General features: G+C 55.0%; 1 protein-coding gene and 1 pseudogene across 1 annotated transcript; both read right to left on the reverse strand.

Annotated features, from left to right (window-relative positions):
• Positions 1-1,904: 1,904 nt before the first annotated feature.
• LOC150041870 (nucleophosmin pseudogene) lies at positions 1,905-2,545 on the reverse strand (annotated as a pseudogene).
• A 1,053-nt stretch (positions 2,546-3,598) lies between these two features.
• Fgfr4 (fibroblast growth factor receptor 4) lies at positions 3,599-12,811 on the reverse strand. The gene is made up of 17 exons (XM_090325480.1): positions 12,667-12,811; positions 11,916-12,179; positions 11,759-11,833; positions 11,443-11,609; positions 10,903-11,026; positions 10,000-10,190; positions 9,766-9,904; positions 8,657-8,850; positions 8,427-8,572; positions 8,230-8,351; positions 6,811-6,921; positions 6,513-6,703; positions 5,835-5,957; positions 5,649-5,719; positions 5,117-5,254; positions 4,526-4,631; positions 3,599-4,412 (listed from the first exon to the last, which is right to left on the reverse strand). The coding sequence occupies exons 1-17, from the start codon at positions 12,755-12,757 to the stop codon at positions 4,254-4,256; spliced, it is 2,412 nt and encodes an 803-aa protein (XP_090181606.1). The 5' UTR covers positions 12,758-12,811; the 3' UTR covers positions 3,599-4,253.
• Between the last annotated feature and the right edge of the window lie 4,425 nt (positions 12,812-17,236).

The following is a 17,236-nucleotide window of genomic DNA, read 5'->3' on the forward strand; positions in this document are numbered from 1 at the left end:
GAGACACGAATGAGGTCACAATTGCTAGCAGCGAGCCAGTCAGTCCCAGAGGCCATTGCCCGCTAATCTCTGTGCAGGGACAGCTGTTGTTTATAGAGCAATTGTTGGGGGGGGGTTCAGAACCCTAACGCACCTTGGACCCAGTGTGTAACCCTGACCCCAGGGGCCCTCTCTATACCCAGCAGCCACCTGTTCCTTAGCCATGAGGCTTTCTTTTTTTTTTTTTTTTTTTTTTTGCCAGTCCTGGGCTTGAGCTCAGGGCCTGAGCACTGTCCTTGGACTTTCTCAAGGCTAGAGCTCTACCACTTGAGCCTCAGCACCACTTCCGGCTTTTTTCTATGTATGTGGTACCAAGGAATCGAATCCAGGTCTTCATGCATGCTAGACAAGCACTTTAACCACTAGGTCAAACTCCCGGCCCAGCCATGAGGCTTTCTAGACCTCTCTTTCTGTCTGTCCTTCTGTCTGTCACTCAAACCAGAACCTCACTGATGCAAACATTCTGCAAGTGGGAGTCTGGAGCGGGGCCCAGAGCCCAGACCACCCTGGTGCCAGGCTCCAGCTGCTGTCAGGCCCAGAGCAGACCAGTGAGGAAACAGCAAAGCTTCTCCTGGGAAATTAGTAGCATCTGTCTCCCTGTGACATGGGACATCAGGAATGTGGCAAGAGCCCCCGTGCCATGTGCCTGCCAGGGGACCCAGGGTGGCGTAGCCCTCCCCCACCCCTCTGTACATGGTTCTGATCCATGGTTTTATGCCACGGGGCTTGATGAGAGCCCACTCCCCTTTTGACATTTTATTTTTTGCTTTTTCTTCAGTGCTGTTTATGTTGTTGTTATTGCCAGTCCCGGGGCTTGAACTCAGGGCCTGGGTAATGTCCTTGGGCTTTCTCAAGGCTAAACATCTACCACTTTGAGCCATAGTGCCACTTCTAGTTTTCTGGTGGTTCACTGGAGATGAGAGTCTTACACATTTTCTTACCCTGGCAGGCTTTGAAACTTGATCCTTAGATCTCAGCTTCCTGAAGCCAGGCATGGTGGCTCATGCCTGTAAGCCTAGCTACTCCGGATGCTGAGATCTGAGGATCAATGTTCAGAACCAACCCGGGCACAAAAGACTATGAGACTCTTATCTCCAATTAATCTCTAGAAAATGGGAAATGGGGCTTTGGCTCCAGGGGTAGGGCACTAGCCTTGAGCTGAAGAGCTCAGGGACAGCACCTGAGCCCAGAGTTCAAGTCCCATGACCCACAAAAAAAGGGGGAGGGGGATCTCAGCTTATGAGCCACCGATGCCAGGCTATGCCTCAGCTTCTGAGTTGAGATTACAGATGTGAACCACTAGGCTAGCTTAAGCCTAGGGTTTTATGCGTGAATAATAATAAAAAAAAGAGCCAGATGTGAGCCATCAGTATTCAGCTTAATTTTGTTGTTGTTGGTGGTGGTGGTCATGGTGGAGCTTGAACTCAGGGCCTGAGTGTTGTGTCTGAGCTCTTTTGTTCAGGGCTCCTGCTTTATCCCTTTGAGTTATTGAGCTATAATACTACTTCTGGTTTTTTAAACCATTATGCTCAGATCTCAGCCTCCTGAGTAGCTGGAATTACAGCATCTGGCTCAGCTTAATTTTTTTTTTGATTCATTCAGACATTTGTTGAGCAGTTATGAAGATACAAAGTGGATTAAAGCATGCTCAAAAAGATGGCATATATGCACAATAGAAAGCAATATACAAAGATTATGCAATCAATCACAGTGGCCACCACAGAAGTGCATTAGGAAATGAAAAGATTGCTTCCAGCCCTGAACGGGAAATGGGTGGCAAATCAAGAAAGGGGATTGAGATTCAGAGAGAAGACTTCAGTCTGGATTGTTGATAATAATGGGTTTTGACTCTAGCTCTTGCTCCTTTTTCTCTTTCCCCATCTATAGGTTTTAATTTACCAGCAGTGCCCAGGACTATTCAATGTGCTTTTTCTATACTTGCTTGCCTTTTTGCTTTAACGTCTTCCACTGAACTAGGTCCATTTGGTGTTTTAGGAGGTTTTTTTTTTTTTTTGAAGGATTCTTGACCTTTTGATGTTGATGTTGTTGGTTTTGAATCTTTTCCATTCTGGTTTGATTTTTGTGCATTTTTTGGTTGGAGTAACTCGTATAGATTTCTTCACTGGAACTTTTTCTTCTGTTTCCTCATCATCGAAATCCTCCTCTTCCTCCTCCTCCTCTTCCTCCTCCTACTCCTCCTCCTCTTCCTTGGCAAGTTTTACCTTTTTCTGTGGAATCTTGCTGCCATCTCCAGGGGCAGACCGCTTTCCAGACATACTCAGGAGTTTCACGGCCTCTTCCTCTTCCTCTTCTAACTCTGCTCCCTCCTCCAGGGCAATCACCTGATATGCACAGGTCCTGAGTCACACTTTAGCCTCAGCACGACGGACCCTGTGAGTTCAAAGCCCCCCCCCGCCCAGGGAACCCTTGGCTGTTCAGACATTTTCAACGTTGCCAGTGTAACTTTAATTGGACTTGCCTCATCATTCATCACCACTGCTTTGACGATATGTAACTCATTTTTTGTACCAGCCCCTAAACTAACGGTTCATAGTGATAACTGTGCTGGTTTTTATCATTAGCCACCTTAAAGTGATCACAACAGTTCACAACAGGCAGTTCTGGGGCAGCAGCGGGCTCATGTCTGTGTCCATCAAGCCTGCCACGAGCGGTAGAGACACAGGACAGAATCACACCAAGGACTTTTTATTTTTGGCCAGGCCTGGGCTTGAACTCAGGGCCTGAGCACTGTCCTTGGACTTTCTCAAGGCTAGAGCTCTACCACTTGAGCCTCGGCACCATTTCCGGCTTTTTTCTATGTATGAGGTACTGAGGAATCGAACCCGGGTCTTCGTGCATGCTAGGCAAGCACTTTAACCACTAGGCCAAACTCCCGGCCCATGCTTAAATTTTTATATTCAGTCTTTTGGGGGCCTAGATACATTTTCAGCCTGCACTGCCTGAAAGTGGACTGGTATGACCCAGGCCTGTGTGGAGGGCAGTTCTATCCTGGAAGCTGGCAGGGGCTGCTGAGATTGTCTCCACACAGGTGGGAAACGACTGGGACCAGGAGCTGGGAACCAAGGAAGGTTCCAGGCTCAGTGCTCCGGGAAGCTGATCTCTCTGAGAACAAGGCCACGACGGCTTCGATGACTGAGGTAGGGACAGCTGCAGCCCAGCCAGACGGCAAGCAGCTGCTGCCCGGGAGAGCAGCCAGGCCAGGCGGGATGGGCACAGCCCCAGGAACTTGGCACTGGCAGAGCGTGGGAGCAGGCAGTGGCTGTAGGCTCAGATTCACGGTCAGTTGGGTTCATACTGGGACAGGGGTGGGGGCACCCCAAAAATCTCAGGGGCCCACCCTACGATGGTGTTACATTTCTTCAAGACAGTCCTGGCAGGACAGACAGACAAAGGCAGATGCACGTAGCCTTCCCTGGCTGTGTCTAGACCTTGGGCAGGGGGCTCCACCCCTTATTTCTGCCCATAGGCTTCCAGGGGCGGACAGGGGTGGGGGGGTGGGGGGAAGAGATACCAAAGCACACGAGAGATTTTATTTCACAAAAATAATTTATAAAAGGTCATTTGCTCTTGTGGTTTTTCTGGCAGGTTTCCAGACTCTTAAGGGTAACCAGTCAATGCTGTTTTTCTGCCCCCAGATTGGGGGAACAAGCAGAGGGGGTGGGGGTCCCAGGCTGTACTGAAGCAAAGGGGAATTCAGGATAGAAAATCTGCAGCCAGGCATGGGGAGGCTCCAGCAGTGAGGCCTGAGTACCAAGGCTCACGAGTCTGAGCAGTTCCAATCACTCCAGCTCCGGTGCTGGTGGCTCATACCCAAGGATCCTAGTTCAAAGCCAGCCTAGGCGGCAAGTCCATGAGACTCTTATCCCCGATAAGCCACTCAAGGGCCAGAAGTGCAGTTGTGGCTCTAGTGGTAGAGCTCTAGTCTTGAGGGAAACAAAATCAGGGACAGTGCTCAGGCCTTGAGTTCAAGCCCCAGGATTGGCACAAAAACCAATGAAAATCTCCCACACAGTGGCACGGAGTCTCCAAACGGCAAGGTGGGGGTGAGCTGTGGAACTGAAGGCTGCAGCAGGAGGCTTTATGGAGGAGACAGAGATGGGTATCCCCAAAGCGGAGATCTGAAGTGACACTGTGCCAGCCTGTAGCTGAGCCAGGAGGCCCAGGGCCACGGGGTCCTGCCTGCCAGCACCGCCTCATGCCCCAGTTCCTGTCTGCACCCCGGGAAAGGGGAAGGGAGAGGGCGCAAGGGGCAGGGGGTCGTGGCTGAAGACAGAGTCACTGGAGGAGCAGGTGCTGTTGGTGTCCCCACCGGAAGAGGCGTAGGGGCCAAAGGTCAGGCGAAGGTCAAGGTACTGGGAAAGACAGACAGGTCAGTTTCCAGCCACTTAGGAGAGGGTACCTGTGTTCCCAGGTTGATGGGGCCCAATGAAGGGGGCAGAGGGGGCAAGAAGGGGGAGGGCAGTACCTCTTCAGAGACAGCCAGCAGAACTTTGTCCAAGGCCTCCACCAGCTGTTTGAAAGTGGGTCTCTGGGAGGGCACAGCATGCCAGCACTCCCGCATCAGCCCGTACCTGAGATAAGTGGGGGGGAGGCTCAGGGCCCCTGGAGTTGGTCCTGGGTAAGGTTTTTGTTGTGATTATTGCTGCTGGGGTGGGGGGACTTGAACTCAGGGCCTGGGTGCTATCCCTGCGCTCTTTCACTCATGGCTGGAGCTCTACCATGATGAGCCACAGTGCCACCTCTGGTGGGTTTTCTGGTGGTTCTTTGGTGATGACAGCCTCCAGGACTTTCCTGCCTGGCTGGCTGCAAATCACCACCTGCCGATCTCAGCCTCCGGAGTATGCACGGGGTCATGGATGAGGGTTTAACGACTGGTGTAGGCCATTCCAGGCTCTCTGAATGGTTGGCTCCCCACCCCCCCACAAGCATGCTATGTGTTGGACCCGAGAAAGAAGAGGAAGAGCAGGCAGCTGAACCCCAAAGCCAGGGTCAAGTCCCAAGGTCACTGCAGAGGATGAGGACGGGAGACATGGGGGATGGCAGGGCCAGGCCTCACAGTTCTGGAGGGCAATTGGAGGGCCGATCCATCCGATGTCCTTCCCGCAGCAGCGAGAACAGCTCCTCCACCGGGATGCCAGGGTACGGAGACCCTCCGAGAGTGAAAATCTCCCATAGCAGGATCCCGAAAGACCACCTGGGGGCGGGAGCAGGGCTCAGAGGGGCTCAGCTTGTCCTCTACTCCTGGGGCCCTAGGGGGGGGGACACGATTGTATCCCCCGGGGCCTGGTTCTACACAAGTCCCAGGCCTGTTCAGAAGAAAGTCTTACAGCTGGGGTGCTTGTGGGTCATGCCTGTCATTGCAGATACTCAGAAGGCTGAGGTCTGAAGATGGCAGTTCGAAGCCAGCCCAGGCAAACAAGTCTGTAAGACTCTTATCGCCCATTTACTGCCAGAAAACTGGACGTATGGCTCAAGTGGTAGAATGCCAGCCTTGAGTAAAAGAAGCCCAGCCAGATCCTGAGGCTCGGAGCGGTCCTCAGAAAGGCCAGTGGTGATGATAAAGAACACGCCAGCCCCTGGGGACTCACACGTCGCTCTGGTGTGTGTACACGCGGTCGAACAAGGCCTCGGGCGCCATCCACTTGACTGGCAGGCGGCCCTGAAGGGGAGGAGGGGGGACACTGCTGAGTCCCCAGGTCTCTGGGGGTGGCCAGCATCACCCTAGACCCTGCCCCCACCCTGGTGGCATCCAGCTCTGCCCCACCCCGCCTCACATTGCTTGTTTTCTTGTAGTAGTCAATGTGGTGGACGCCGCGGGCCAGTCCGAAGTCTGCAATCTTCATGACATTATCCTCGGTCACCAACACATTACGAGCAGCCAGGTCCCGGTGGATGCACTGGGGGCAGGACGGGGGACAGAAGAGGGGACATGTGGCTGAGCGTCATGCCCAGCATCTGTGTGCCTGGCAGGGGATATGTGCCCAGAGGCATCCACCCGATTTACAGATGAGGAGGTGGAGGGGATTCAGAAAATGTACTACAGTAAGAGGAGAGGAGGGAGGGGAGGAGAGAGGGAGAGGAAGGAGAAAGGGAGGAGGGACAGAGGAAGGAAAAAAACAGAAGAGAGGGAGAGAATGATAGAGGAAGAGATAAAAGGAAGGAAGAGGGGAGTTTGGCCTAGTGGCAGAGTGCTTGCCCAGCATGCACAAAGACACAGGTTCGATTCCTCGGTACTACATACATAGAAAAAAGCCGGAAATGGTGCTGAGGCTCAAGTGGTAGAGCTCTAGCCTTGAGAAAGTCCAAGGACAGTGCTCAGGCCTTGAGTTCAAGCCCCAGGACTGGCAAAAAAAAAAGGGGGGGGGGAGGAGAGAGAAAAGAAGCAAGCAAGCAAGCAAGGGAGGAGAGAGAAACCTAAAGCAGATGGTCTCAAGGGCTGCCATTCCCCCCACCTTGCGGGACTCCAGGTACTGCATGCCCCGGGCCACTTGGTAGGCACAGGAGACCAGGCCTGGGAAAGCCAGGGGCCCCTCGCTGCTCCTTGGCCCATCAGGGCTGAGGTCGGGGCCTGGGGGGCGCCGGGCCCGGAGGAACTCGCGGAGATTTCCCTTGGCTGCATACTCCACAATCACATACAGAGGCCCTACAGAGGGGATGGGAGTGAGGGGAAGAGGAGGGGGAGGGGGAGGGGTCAGCCAGGCTGCTGCAGAGACTGTCCACCTCCTGGCTGTCCCCCAGGCTCTGCCTCACCTCCCTGGGTGCAGACACCCAGCAGGTTGATGATGTTTTTGTGTCGGCCAATCAACTTCATAACCTCCATCTCTGAGACCAGGTCTGCCAGGTCCTTGCCAGAGGCGTTGTCTGCAAGGACAGCGACCAGTTGAGGACCCTGCCGTCCAGCCAGCCACAAGAGGGATGTGGTGGGACTGGACAGAGACCAAGAAACACCAGAACCCACACTCAGGTGGGTTGTGCCTATCACCCTACCTACTTAGGAGGGGGCTGAGATCTGAGGATTGAGGTTCAAAGCCGGCCCAGGCAGGAAAGTCTGAGACGCCTTTCTCCAAGGAACCACCAGAAAACCGGAAGTAGAACTATGGCTCAAAGTGGTAGCGTGAGTGCTAGCCTTGAGCAAAACTGCCCTGAGTTCAAGAAAAACCAGAAAGGATCTGAAAGGAAGCCTTCTTGTAAGAAGGTTCAGGAAGTAAGAGACAGGCAAAAGTTAAGGCCTCTAAACAGGAAGGAAGCTGTATCTGGGGGGGGGGGATTGGCATGGATCCCTGAGTGGGGGTGGGAGGTATGGGGAATTGGGGGGGGAGGGAGAGCTCATGGGATAGAAAGTGCAGTGGCACCCTGAGGTGAGGGTAGGACCTGCCACCCATCTGTGCTGCCAGGGCACAGCTGAGGACAGCTTTGGCTTCTCCAGAGAGAGAGCTGAGCCTGACCTGGGGGTGAATGGCCTTGGGACAATGATACAATGCTATAACCCTCCCTCCCCCCACAGTAATTATGGTAAGACATATTTCTCAATCCCTGCTGTTCACAAAGCACCAGGTGGCTCCAGCTGTGCAGAGAGGAGGGAAGGGGGAGGGAGAGAGTGGAATGGCGGCTGGGGCCATATTTTTGCAGAAAGGGGCTAGAGACAGCAGTCTGAGGCTCCTGTGGGCAAGTTCCCAGTGTATTCTTTTTTTTTTTTCAGTCCTGGGGCTTGAACTCTGGGCCTGGGTGCTGTCCCTGAGCTCTTCAGCTCAAGCTTAGTGCTCTACCACTTTGAGCCACAGCTCCACTTCCTGTTTTCTGGTGGTTCGGTGGAGGCAGAGAGTCTCACGGATTTTCCTGCCCAGGCTGGCTTCGAACCATAATTTGCAGATCTCTGTCTCCTGAGGATCTGGCATGACAAGCGTGAACCACGGACATCTGGCTACTGAGTGTAGTCTATGCAACACTTGGGGGTCTAGAACTTTGTGTGTGTGTGTGTGTGTGTTGTGGGCGTCATTCCTGGGGCTTGAACTCAAGGCCTGGGCACTCAGAAGTAATTCTCCAGGATAGCAATGTAGCTGGAATCCTGAAGTCTCTCTCAGCACCCCATATCTGGGACCCGCACTGGGGTCCCCTTCTGTGACTTCCGGTCTCCACGTCCCCCACCCCACAGCTGGTAGTCACAGCCACCTTTGAGCATCTTGACAGCCACAGTGCTGGCTTGTTCCGGCTGGGCGGGGTCCATCCCGAAGGCCTCTGCGCGAACCACCTGCCCAAAGCAGCCCTCACCCAGTGGCTTTCCGAGCACCAGCCTGGAGACCAAGAAAGCCCAGGCCTCAGAGCTGTGGGGACCCAGCAGTCCCCTCCTCTCCTCCTGCTCCATGTACCTGTCCCGAGGGAACTCCCACAGTGGGTCCAGAGGAAGATCCAAGTTCACCAGGCCAGCCACCAAGGTAGGGACAGCGGAGGACACGTGGACACCCCGCACCAAGAACGAGCTTGACTTGCCAGAGGAACCGGACTCCAGAGAGAACTGCACAGTGGGAGACCAGCCTGCTGTATGCCATTGGAGCTCAGAGCCTGGCAGGGATGGGGCGTGCAGGGGTTGACACAGTACCTGACGAGCCAAAGGGAAGCGAGACAATTTCTGCACCGTGGTGGGCTGGCGTGGCCGGCGGCCGTGGAGTGCCTGCCCCCGGTACAGGCCGGCCAGCAGCAACAGAACAGCCAAGACGAAGGCACCCGAAGCATACAGGATGATGTCCGTATACCTGTTTTCGGGCGATGCTGCTGTCCACGTGAGATCTTCCTCTGCACCCCCACGGATGAATGACAGACAGGAAACAGCAAGTGAAATCACCGTCTACCCTTGCCCTCAGCGAGGCCCCTTCCCACCCTGCCACCAACACAGGAGGGACACATGAAAGAAAACTGCATTTTCTGCAGTTGTTTTTTGTTTTGCAGGCTCTGGTGGCTCGCGCCAACCATCCCAGCTACTCAGGAGGCTGAGATCGGAGGATTGGGGTTCAAAGCCAGCTCGGGCAGGAAAGTCCGTGAGACGCTCCAGTGAACCGCCAGAAAACCAGAAGTGGAGCTGTGGTTCAAACGGGACAGCGCTAGCCTTGAACTGAAGCACTCAGGAACAGCACCCAGGCCATGAGTTCAAGCCTCAGGACTGACAAACAAAACTGCATGTTTACAGAGTCCCCTGTTCCTGAGAACTGCATGGGTGGTGGCATACACAGGATCAAACACAAGTCCTGGCTTGGGTATGTGTGAACTAGGGCCTTGAACTCAGGGCCTTGTGTTCTTGCTTCACTAGAACCCTACCACTTGAGCCATAGCTCTTCTCCCCCTTTCTTTTTTGTAGTTAATTGGCATTAAAGAGTATCATGGGGGACTGGGCATTTGGCCTAGTGGTAGAGTGCTTGCCTAGCATGCATGAAGACCCGGGTTCGATTCCTGGGTACCACATACATAGGAAAAAGCCGGAAGTGGTGCTGAGGCTCAAGTGGTAGAGTTCTAGCCTTGAGAAAATCCAAGGACAGTGCTCAGGCCCTGAGTTCAAGCCCAAGGACTAGCAAAAAAAAAAAAAAGGAGCCACGATTACAGGCGTGAGCCACGCTCAGGTGCCTGCTGTAGAATTCTTACCCACAGATTCACACAGCCAGATCCCACAGGCCGAGCAAGACAGGCCAGAGTAGCAGGGTGTCCCCGGGGGCCCACCTGGCAGCACGGTGAGCCAGGCCGACTGGTAGGAGAGGCCGATGGAGTTGCCAGCCAGGCAAGTGTACTCGCCGGCGTCCTCAGCAGATACATTCCTCAGGTACAGGACTTCCACCTCCGAGCTGTTGATGTCTGCGGTCTGTGGGGTGGGGGGAGCAGGGGTCACCAAGGAGGGGGAGGGCCTGGGGGAGGGCAGGCATTGACCTCCCCACCCTGGCAGGAGCCCGATCACACCTTCAGGACTTGGACGTAGGGGAAACCGTCGGCGCCAAAGCTGCTGCCGTTGATGACCATGTGTTTCAGCCACTGGATGTGCGGCTGCGCGTCGCTGTATACTTTGCACAGCAGCTCCACATCACTGCCCGCCACGGCTGTGGTGTTGGCCGGCAGCCCCGCCTGCAGGATGGGCCGGTGCGGGGACCGCTCTGGGGGCCAGGCCAGGCCGTCAACCCTGGTGAGTGGCACTCATACAAGGCGCCCTCTTTAGCTGCCCCCCACCCCCCCTGTGTGTGTGTGTGTGTGTGTGTGTGTGTGTGTGTGTGTGTGTGTGTGGAACTCCGAGCCTAGGTGCTGTCTCTTCGTTTTCACTCAAGTTCAATGCTCTACCGCTTTCATCACTGCTCTTCTACTGGAGATAAATAAGAGTCTCCTGGATTTTCCTGCCTGGGCTGGCTTCAAGCTGTGATCCTCAGATCTCAGCCTCCTGAGTAGCTAGAATGGCAGGCCGTGAGCCACCCAGCGCCTCGTTTTTCCATTGCTGGCTTTTTATCGGTAAATCTCACCAAGTTTCCTGCCCAGAGTTGGCTTTAAGCGTCCATCCTCACAGCAGCTGGGATTCCAGACGTGAGGGATGGGCTGCCCCTCCCCCTCCCCCTTCCCGATGGACAGTTCAGACCCTCTCCAGTTCAAGCCCTCCATGGCTCCCTTATCACCCCTGAGCTCAGAGCAGCTTCTCAGCCTGACAAACACTCAACCCCCTTCTAGAGCCTGGCGGCCCATCTATATGCCATGTAGTGCCACCTGCCTGCAAGTCACTATAGTATTCTTCCGTTCCAGTCCACGCTTATCCCGGGCACTACCACTTGGACTGGACTGTGCCCCCGCCTCGAGGGCAAAGCCTGCCTTCCCTCCACTCACCCAGCACATCCAGCAGATAGCTATAGTGGATGCTGCCCACAGAGTTCTCCACGAGGCAGGTGTAGGTGCCACGGTCAGAGGGCACAACGCTTTCCATTACCAGGCTCCAGTGCTGGTGCCGCAGCTGGGGGTAGAGGAAAAACCCATGGGAAACCAGCAGGCATACACACTCCAGACGCCAGGGCAGGAGGCAGCCAGAGCTGCATATATAGGAAAGGGAGGGAGGGAGGGAGGGAGGGGGTAGGGAGGGATAAATCATTGCTGGGTGCCTTTTTTTGTGTGTATGCCAGTCCTGGGGCTTGAATTCAGGTCCCTGAGCTTCTGTGTTCAAGGCTAGCGTGTTACCACTGGACCCACAGGGCCACTTCCAGCTTTTTTGGGTAGTTGCTTGGAGATAAGAATCTTATGGACTTGCTGGACTGGCTTTGAACTGTGATCCTCAGATCACAGCCTCCTGAATAGCTGGGGTTACAGGCAGGAGCCACCCTGCCCGGCCACAACTGCCTTCTTCATTGGCTTTATCTGTATACAGAGACCTACCCGAATGCCACCAATGCGATTCTCTCCGTGGAAGGCCTGTCCATCTTTGAGCCAGCTGATGGTGGGGGTGGGGTTGCCTGCAGCTGGACAGCGGAACTTGACTGTGTTCCCAGCAGGCACTGCATGCAGTTTCTTCTCCATGCGCTGGGGGTGTGTCCAATAAGGTGCTGGGGGGCAGAGGGGGGTGGGCGGGTTAATATTTAGCTCTCCAGACACGACCACAGGCTCCCACGAGGTCTTCTTAGTGATCGGACAGATACCCACACCCACCCACAAGAGACAAGGGAGACACGAGTCCTGCAGGATTGATACCGACCTTGCTGGGGGTAGTCATTCAAGGAGCCCCCGGAGGCTTTGGGGTCCTCTCCATCATTGCTGAGGGTCAAGGAATCTGCTTTAGACACAGATGGCAAAAGGCAGCTGAGATCCAAGATGGGTGGCAGGGCATCCCTTCACCTCTGCCACACTCTTACCATCCGCAACCAAGGTGAGATTGTACAGGACGGTCAGAGACCCACGGGCCAGGCAGAAGTAATGGCCGGCATCCTCAGGCAGGAAGCTGGCAATCTCCAGACGGCCCCTCCAGCCTCGTACCCTGCCGGCAGGTGCCAGGCGACTGGATTCCTTGTACCAGTGGCCACCGCGCTCAGCATGCCCACAGCACAGCCGCACAACCTGCCCTACGGCCACCAGCATTTCCTGCTCTTGCTTCTCCAGGCTGGAGGCCAAGCAGGGATCTGAGGGCAGAAGGGAGATCTCAGAGAACCCCCAGAACCCCACCGGAAGCCGTCTCCTACCTCCAGGCAAACATGCATGGTAGTTTACACACAAGCGCCTGAGGACACATGCCACGCAGGCTTCAGATGCTCAACACAGAGCCTGTCACACACTGGACATGCCATCATTACACACACACACACACACACACACACACACACACACACACACACACACACAGCCAAGGGCTCACCACCAGCTGCACGGCCCACTTAGGGTCCTGTGACCCCCCCCAAAGGCCAGTCATCTCTGTAGACACAGACACTGATGCTTTCTGGGAGTCAAACAGGGTCTGGTAATGTTGGTGCCAAGTCCCTCCCCCCACAACCCCCCAATTCCCTTCACAGTGTCAGGCCCACAGCCCTCTCCAGGACCACTCAGCCACCAGCTACTTCCTGGTGCCCCCCCCCCCCAAAAAGCCCCTTCCACCCTCTCCCAGATCCATACCCAGCTCCGTTTCCTCAGAGGTCTCAAGGGACAAAGCTGGCACTCCAGGTGTCCCCAGAAGGACCCCCACAAGGGCCAACACCAGCTGCATCTCCTTTCTGATGCTCTGATGTGTGGTTTGTGGGGGGGTAGAGGGGGATCCACACAGGACTTCCCGGCAATCACCTTCCTAAGACAGGGGGAGGAGGGAAGAAAGAGTTTCTGCAACGTGAGTGTCTTTGCTGGCAGAGTTCCTCAGTTTACCGATGAGGAAACCTAGACAGGAAATGATCACCAGGTCATTCAAGCTGCCAGACCAGTCAGTGGTAGGGCAGAGACTAGAACCAGGTCTGTTGTTTCCAGAATCCATGGCTCTCCCCACGGGTGATTCTGCAGGAGGGCCAGGCTGGGCTTCCTGCTCGCCTCGGGTCTTGCTGAGACATTGGCACAAGTTCACAGAAAGAGCAGTTGGAGGATTCTTTCCTTGGAGAAAGGACAGAACTTTTGCTCTCTCTCTCAGCACACATCATTTATTTATGTTTGTTGAATAAATGAATTAATTGCTGAAGAGCCAAAAAGGGGGATGGCTGAGGGAGGGGTGTGAGAGAAATAGGAAACAAAGCCAAATGTTGTTTTTGTTTGTGCCAGTAGTGAGGCTTGAACTCAGCGACCTGTCACTGTCCCTTAGGTCTCTCAAACTCAAGGCTGGCAGCTCTACCACTGGAGCCACAACTCTACTTCTGGCTTTTTGGTGGTGATTTGTAGATAATACCCAGACTTACTTTCCTGCCAAGGTTGGCTTTGAACCACGATCCCCAGACCTCAGCCTCCAGAGTAGCTAGGATGACACAGGCATGAGCCACCAGTGTCCCGCAACACAAAGGTTTTGCTAGCTTCCACTTTTTGCAGTGCTGGGAAATGAACTCAAAGCCTTGTGCATGCTCGACAAGCATTCTACCGCCAAGCTAAGCCTCTCTGGCCATGTTTGTAAAAAATATAGACATTAAATGTCAGACAGTGCCAAATTCACATGCTGACTCCTCACAGCATTGCAAGTCTCTTTCTAGCATTATTCTAACAAGACTGCAATGTGGGTAAGAGTTAATATACGTAGAACCACTGCAATGTTGGTGAATTCTTCTCCCTACCCCATCCAATGACCTTTCACCTGTCACTCTGGGTCTGCCCTTGACCGGTCATCTCTGGCTCTAGCAGGATTTTTTGGGGGGGGGAGGAAGGAAGGAAGAAAGGGAGGGAGGGAGAGAAGGAGGGAAGGGAAGGCAGGCAATACTCAAGACCTTGTGTATGCTAAACAAGTGCATTTTACCACTCATGTATCCCCAGTAGGACATAATTCTCTTTTCTTTTGGTGGGTGGTACTGTGGATTGAACTCAAAGGCCTTGGATGCTCCTATATCCAGTCCAAAGGCATGATTATTATTATTATTTTTGAACTCAGAGCCTGGACACTGTCCTTGAGCTTTCTCAAGGCTAATGCTTTACCACTTGAGCCTCAGCACCACTTTTGGCTTTTTCTGAGTATGTGGTACCAAGGAATTGAACCCGGGGCTTCGTGCTTGCTAGGCGAGCACTCTACCAGGAGCCAAAGAGCATGATTCTTAAGAGCTATCCTCTGTGATTTACCAAACCGAACGCCTAGCCCAGAAAGCCCCCTGCGCTTGTCTCTGCCACTGACAACCTCTCTCTTGCACATGGCTCTGTGCCTTTTTCTGCTCAAGGCTGGCATTCATTCTAGCAATCTGAGCCACACTTCTACCTTCTGGCTTTCTGCTGATTTCCTGCCCTGGCTGGTCCCGAACCTGGATCCTCAGCTCTCAGTCTCCAGAGTAGCTAGGATTTCAGCTGCGAGCCACCAGCAGCACCCAGCTCAGATCCTCCCTGAACCCAGCCGGGCTCCACCGCCCGGTCCACGGCTTCTGTCCCCCCCCATCCCCGGGCTGCCTCGACCTGACAACCTCGGAATCCCTCGTCCAGCTGAGGCCAGAGCCGTCCTGGGGCTCCCGCAGCCCGGCTGCGCCCCTCGGAGCCCCGGCGCGCGCACGATCCCTCGGCCGCTGCCCCCCCCACCCCACCCCTGCCCGGTGGCCGTCGGGTCCCCCGGCCGGCAATGAGTAACCAGCGCGGCGGCCCCCGTGCTCTTTGGACGGAGCGGGACAAAAGGGCCTGTGTACGCCGCGGGTTACTGATTTACCGCCCCCGCCACCCCCCACTCGCGCTCCCCGGACGCCCGCGTCCCCGAGGAGGGCAGCGCCGCCGCCCACCCACCCCGGCGCGGGGAGCGCAGCCCGGGCTCCGGGGTCACCTCGGCGGCAATGGGTCCCGGCTCACCTGGCTCCTCCGCCGCCCCGCGGTGCCCGGCCGGGGCCGCCCCGTAGACTCAGCCCCCGAGCTCCTCGGCCCCGGGCGGGAGAGCCTGGAATGCACCGCAGCGGCAGCGGCGTGGCCGCCGGCCGCCCGCCTCCCCCGGAGGCGCTCGTACAAACCACGCCCATCTCGCGGCGGCCACGCCCCTTCCTAGAGCAGCTTCTCCCTAAGAGGCGTAACCCGGAGCCGCCCCGCCCCATGGCACGCCCACACACCACGCCCCCTACGGACCCGCCCCCAAATGGGCGTGGCTAAGGACTTCCCACCTATCCCGAAGCGCGCACGCAGGCCCTGCCCTGCTATGGCCACGCCCCCAGCTCTAGCCTAAGGGGCGTGGCCTCTCAGACCACGCCCATCGGCCCGGCCACGCCCCCACCCCCACCCTGGACTCCAGCGGTGCGGCCCAGCGGCGCCCAGCCCGCCTCCTCGTTACTCGTAACCCCACTTTGTGTGTGTGTGCGATGGCTACTGGAGGCTTGAACTTCAGGGGCTCAGGCTCTTGCTTGGCTCCCCCCACACCCTCTCAAGGATGGTGCGCCACCCCTTGGGCCACACCTCCACTTCTGGGTTTCTGATGGTTAACCCGAGGTCAGTCTCTTGGATTTGCCTTCTGCCCGCTGCCTGGAGCCCAGCTCCTCCCATCGCAGCCTCCTGGGAAGCTAGGTTTGCAGGTGGAGCGCCCAGTCTCCAGCCACGAGCCCTTTCAGAGCCCTGCCCTTTCCTCTCCACCCGGGCCCTGCTCAGACTTCCACGTGCGGGCGGGTTACTCGCTCTGCTCCTTACTTGTCACCTTTCCGAGACCCCTCCTTGGCCCAGCTCTGGGCAATCCCGGTACACTCACCAGAGCAAACTTCAGTGTCACTTAACAAACTAACTGGACTATAGGAAGTGCCCCTTGAGGTGTTAGCCTCTCATAGCCTCTCATACCGAGAGATGTCTATATGATATCTGGTCCCTGACCCCATGCTTTCTTTTTACATTATCTTTCAGTAGTTGTACAATTCATCCAAGATTTGTCTTGTTTGTTTTCTTTTTTTGGTGCTGAGGACGGAACCCAGGTTGTTGCACTTGCTAGGCAAGCGGCTTGTCACTGAGTTACATCCCAACCCTCAACCAAGATTTATTTTGCCAGTCCTGGGGTGTGAACTCAGGGCCTGAGCACTGTCCTTGGGCTTTCTCAAGGCTAGAGCTCTGCCACTTGGGCCACAGCACCACTTCCGGCTTTTTTCTATGTATGTGGTACCAAGGAATTAAACCTGGGTCTTTCTGCATGCTAGGCAAGCACTCTACCACTAGGCCAACCTCCCAGCCCCTCAACAAACATTTTTGATCAATTATCATCCATTCCCTCAAGTGGCCTGGTTCCTTTTGTACATATGTATACTGAATATTAAAACTGTATTTTCCCACCCTGCCTGTCTCCATTCTATCCCACATTTGCAGGTGAAACTTTCATTCACCTGCTCCTGTGTCCGACCTGGTTCTTGGGCCTTTGCATATGTCTCCTGTCTTCCTGGAAGGCCCTTTCCCTTCTAGCTCTAGTCAAGTCTGTCTCAGCCAGGTTTCCCTTGGCAGGATGGGGACAAGAGCAAAGCAGTTCACAGTGCGGACTACAGGCTTGGCCCAGAAAGATTTGACTGCATCTCTGGGTGAATGATAATAACAGTCTTCCCAAGAGTTTGTCCTAAGCCAGGTGTCAGTGGTTCACACCTGTAATACTAGATTCTAAGGCTGAGATCTGAGGATCTAGGTTACAAGGCACCCAATTAACAACTTAAATCTAGAGGTGGAGGAATGATTCAGCTGGTAGAATGCCATCCATCCTTGATGAAAAAGCTAAGGGACTGAGTTCTGGAGTCTATGCTAACATAGAGGAGAGAGAGAAAGAGAGAGGGGGGAAGAAGAAGAAGAAGAAGAAGAAGAAGAAGAAGAAGAAGAAGAAGAAGAGGAGGAGGAGGAGGAGGAGGAGGAGGAGGAGGAGGAGGAAGAGGAGGAGGAGGAGGAGGAGGAGGAGGGAGAGAGGCTGGGAATGTGGTAGAGTGATTGCCTAGCATTCATGAAGCCCTGGGTTCAAATCCTCAGTATCACATAAACAGAAAAGGCCAAAAATGGTGCTGTGGCTCAAGTGGTAGAGTGCTAGTCTTAAGCAAAAGAAGCTTAGGGACAGTACCCAGGCCCTGAGTTCAAGCCCCAGGCCTGGCAAAAA

Source organism: Megascapheus bottae, chromosome 38 (assembly GCF_031878675.1).
Source record: "Megascapheus bottae isolate mThoBot1 chromosome 38, mThoBot2.hap1, whole genome shotgun sequence".
NCBI classification, from domain to species: domain Eukaryota; kingdom Metazoa; phylum Chordata; class Mammalia; order Rodentia; family Geomyidae; genus Megascapheus; species Megascapheus bottae.

Excerpts from the sequence above, each read along its gene's own strand:
- Fgfr4 (XM_090325480.1), bottom strand. The coding sequence starts at position 12,757 with ATGCAGCTGGTGTTGGCCCTTGTGGGGGTCCTTCTGGGGACACCTGGA. Across the intron at positions 8,352-8,426 it reads TGGGAGTTCCCTCGGGACAG|GCTGGTGCTCGGAAAGCCAC; the intron begins GTACATGGAGCA and ends CTTGGTCTCCAG. Across the intron at positions 5,720-5,834 it reads ACTACAAGAAAACAAGCAAT|GGCCGCCTGCCAGTCAAGTG; the intron begins GTGAGGCGGGGT and ends CCTCCCCTTCAG.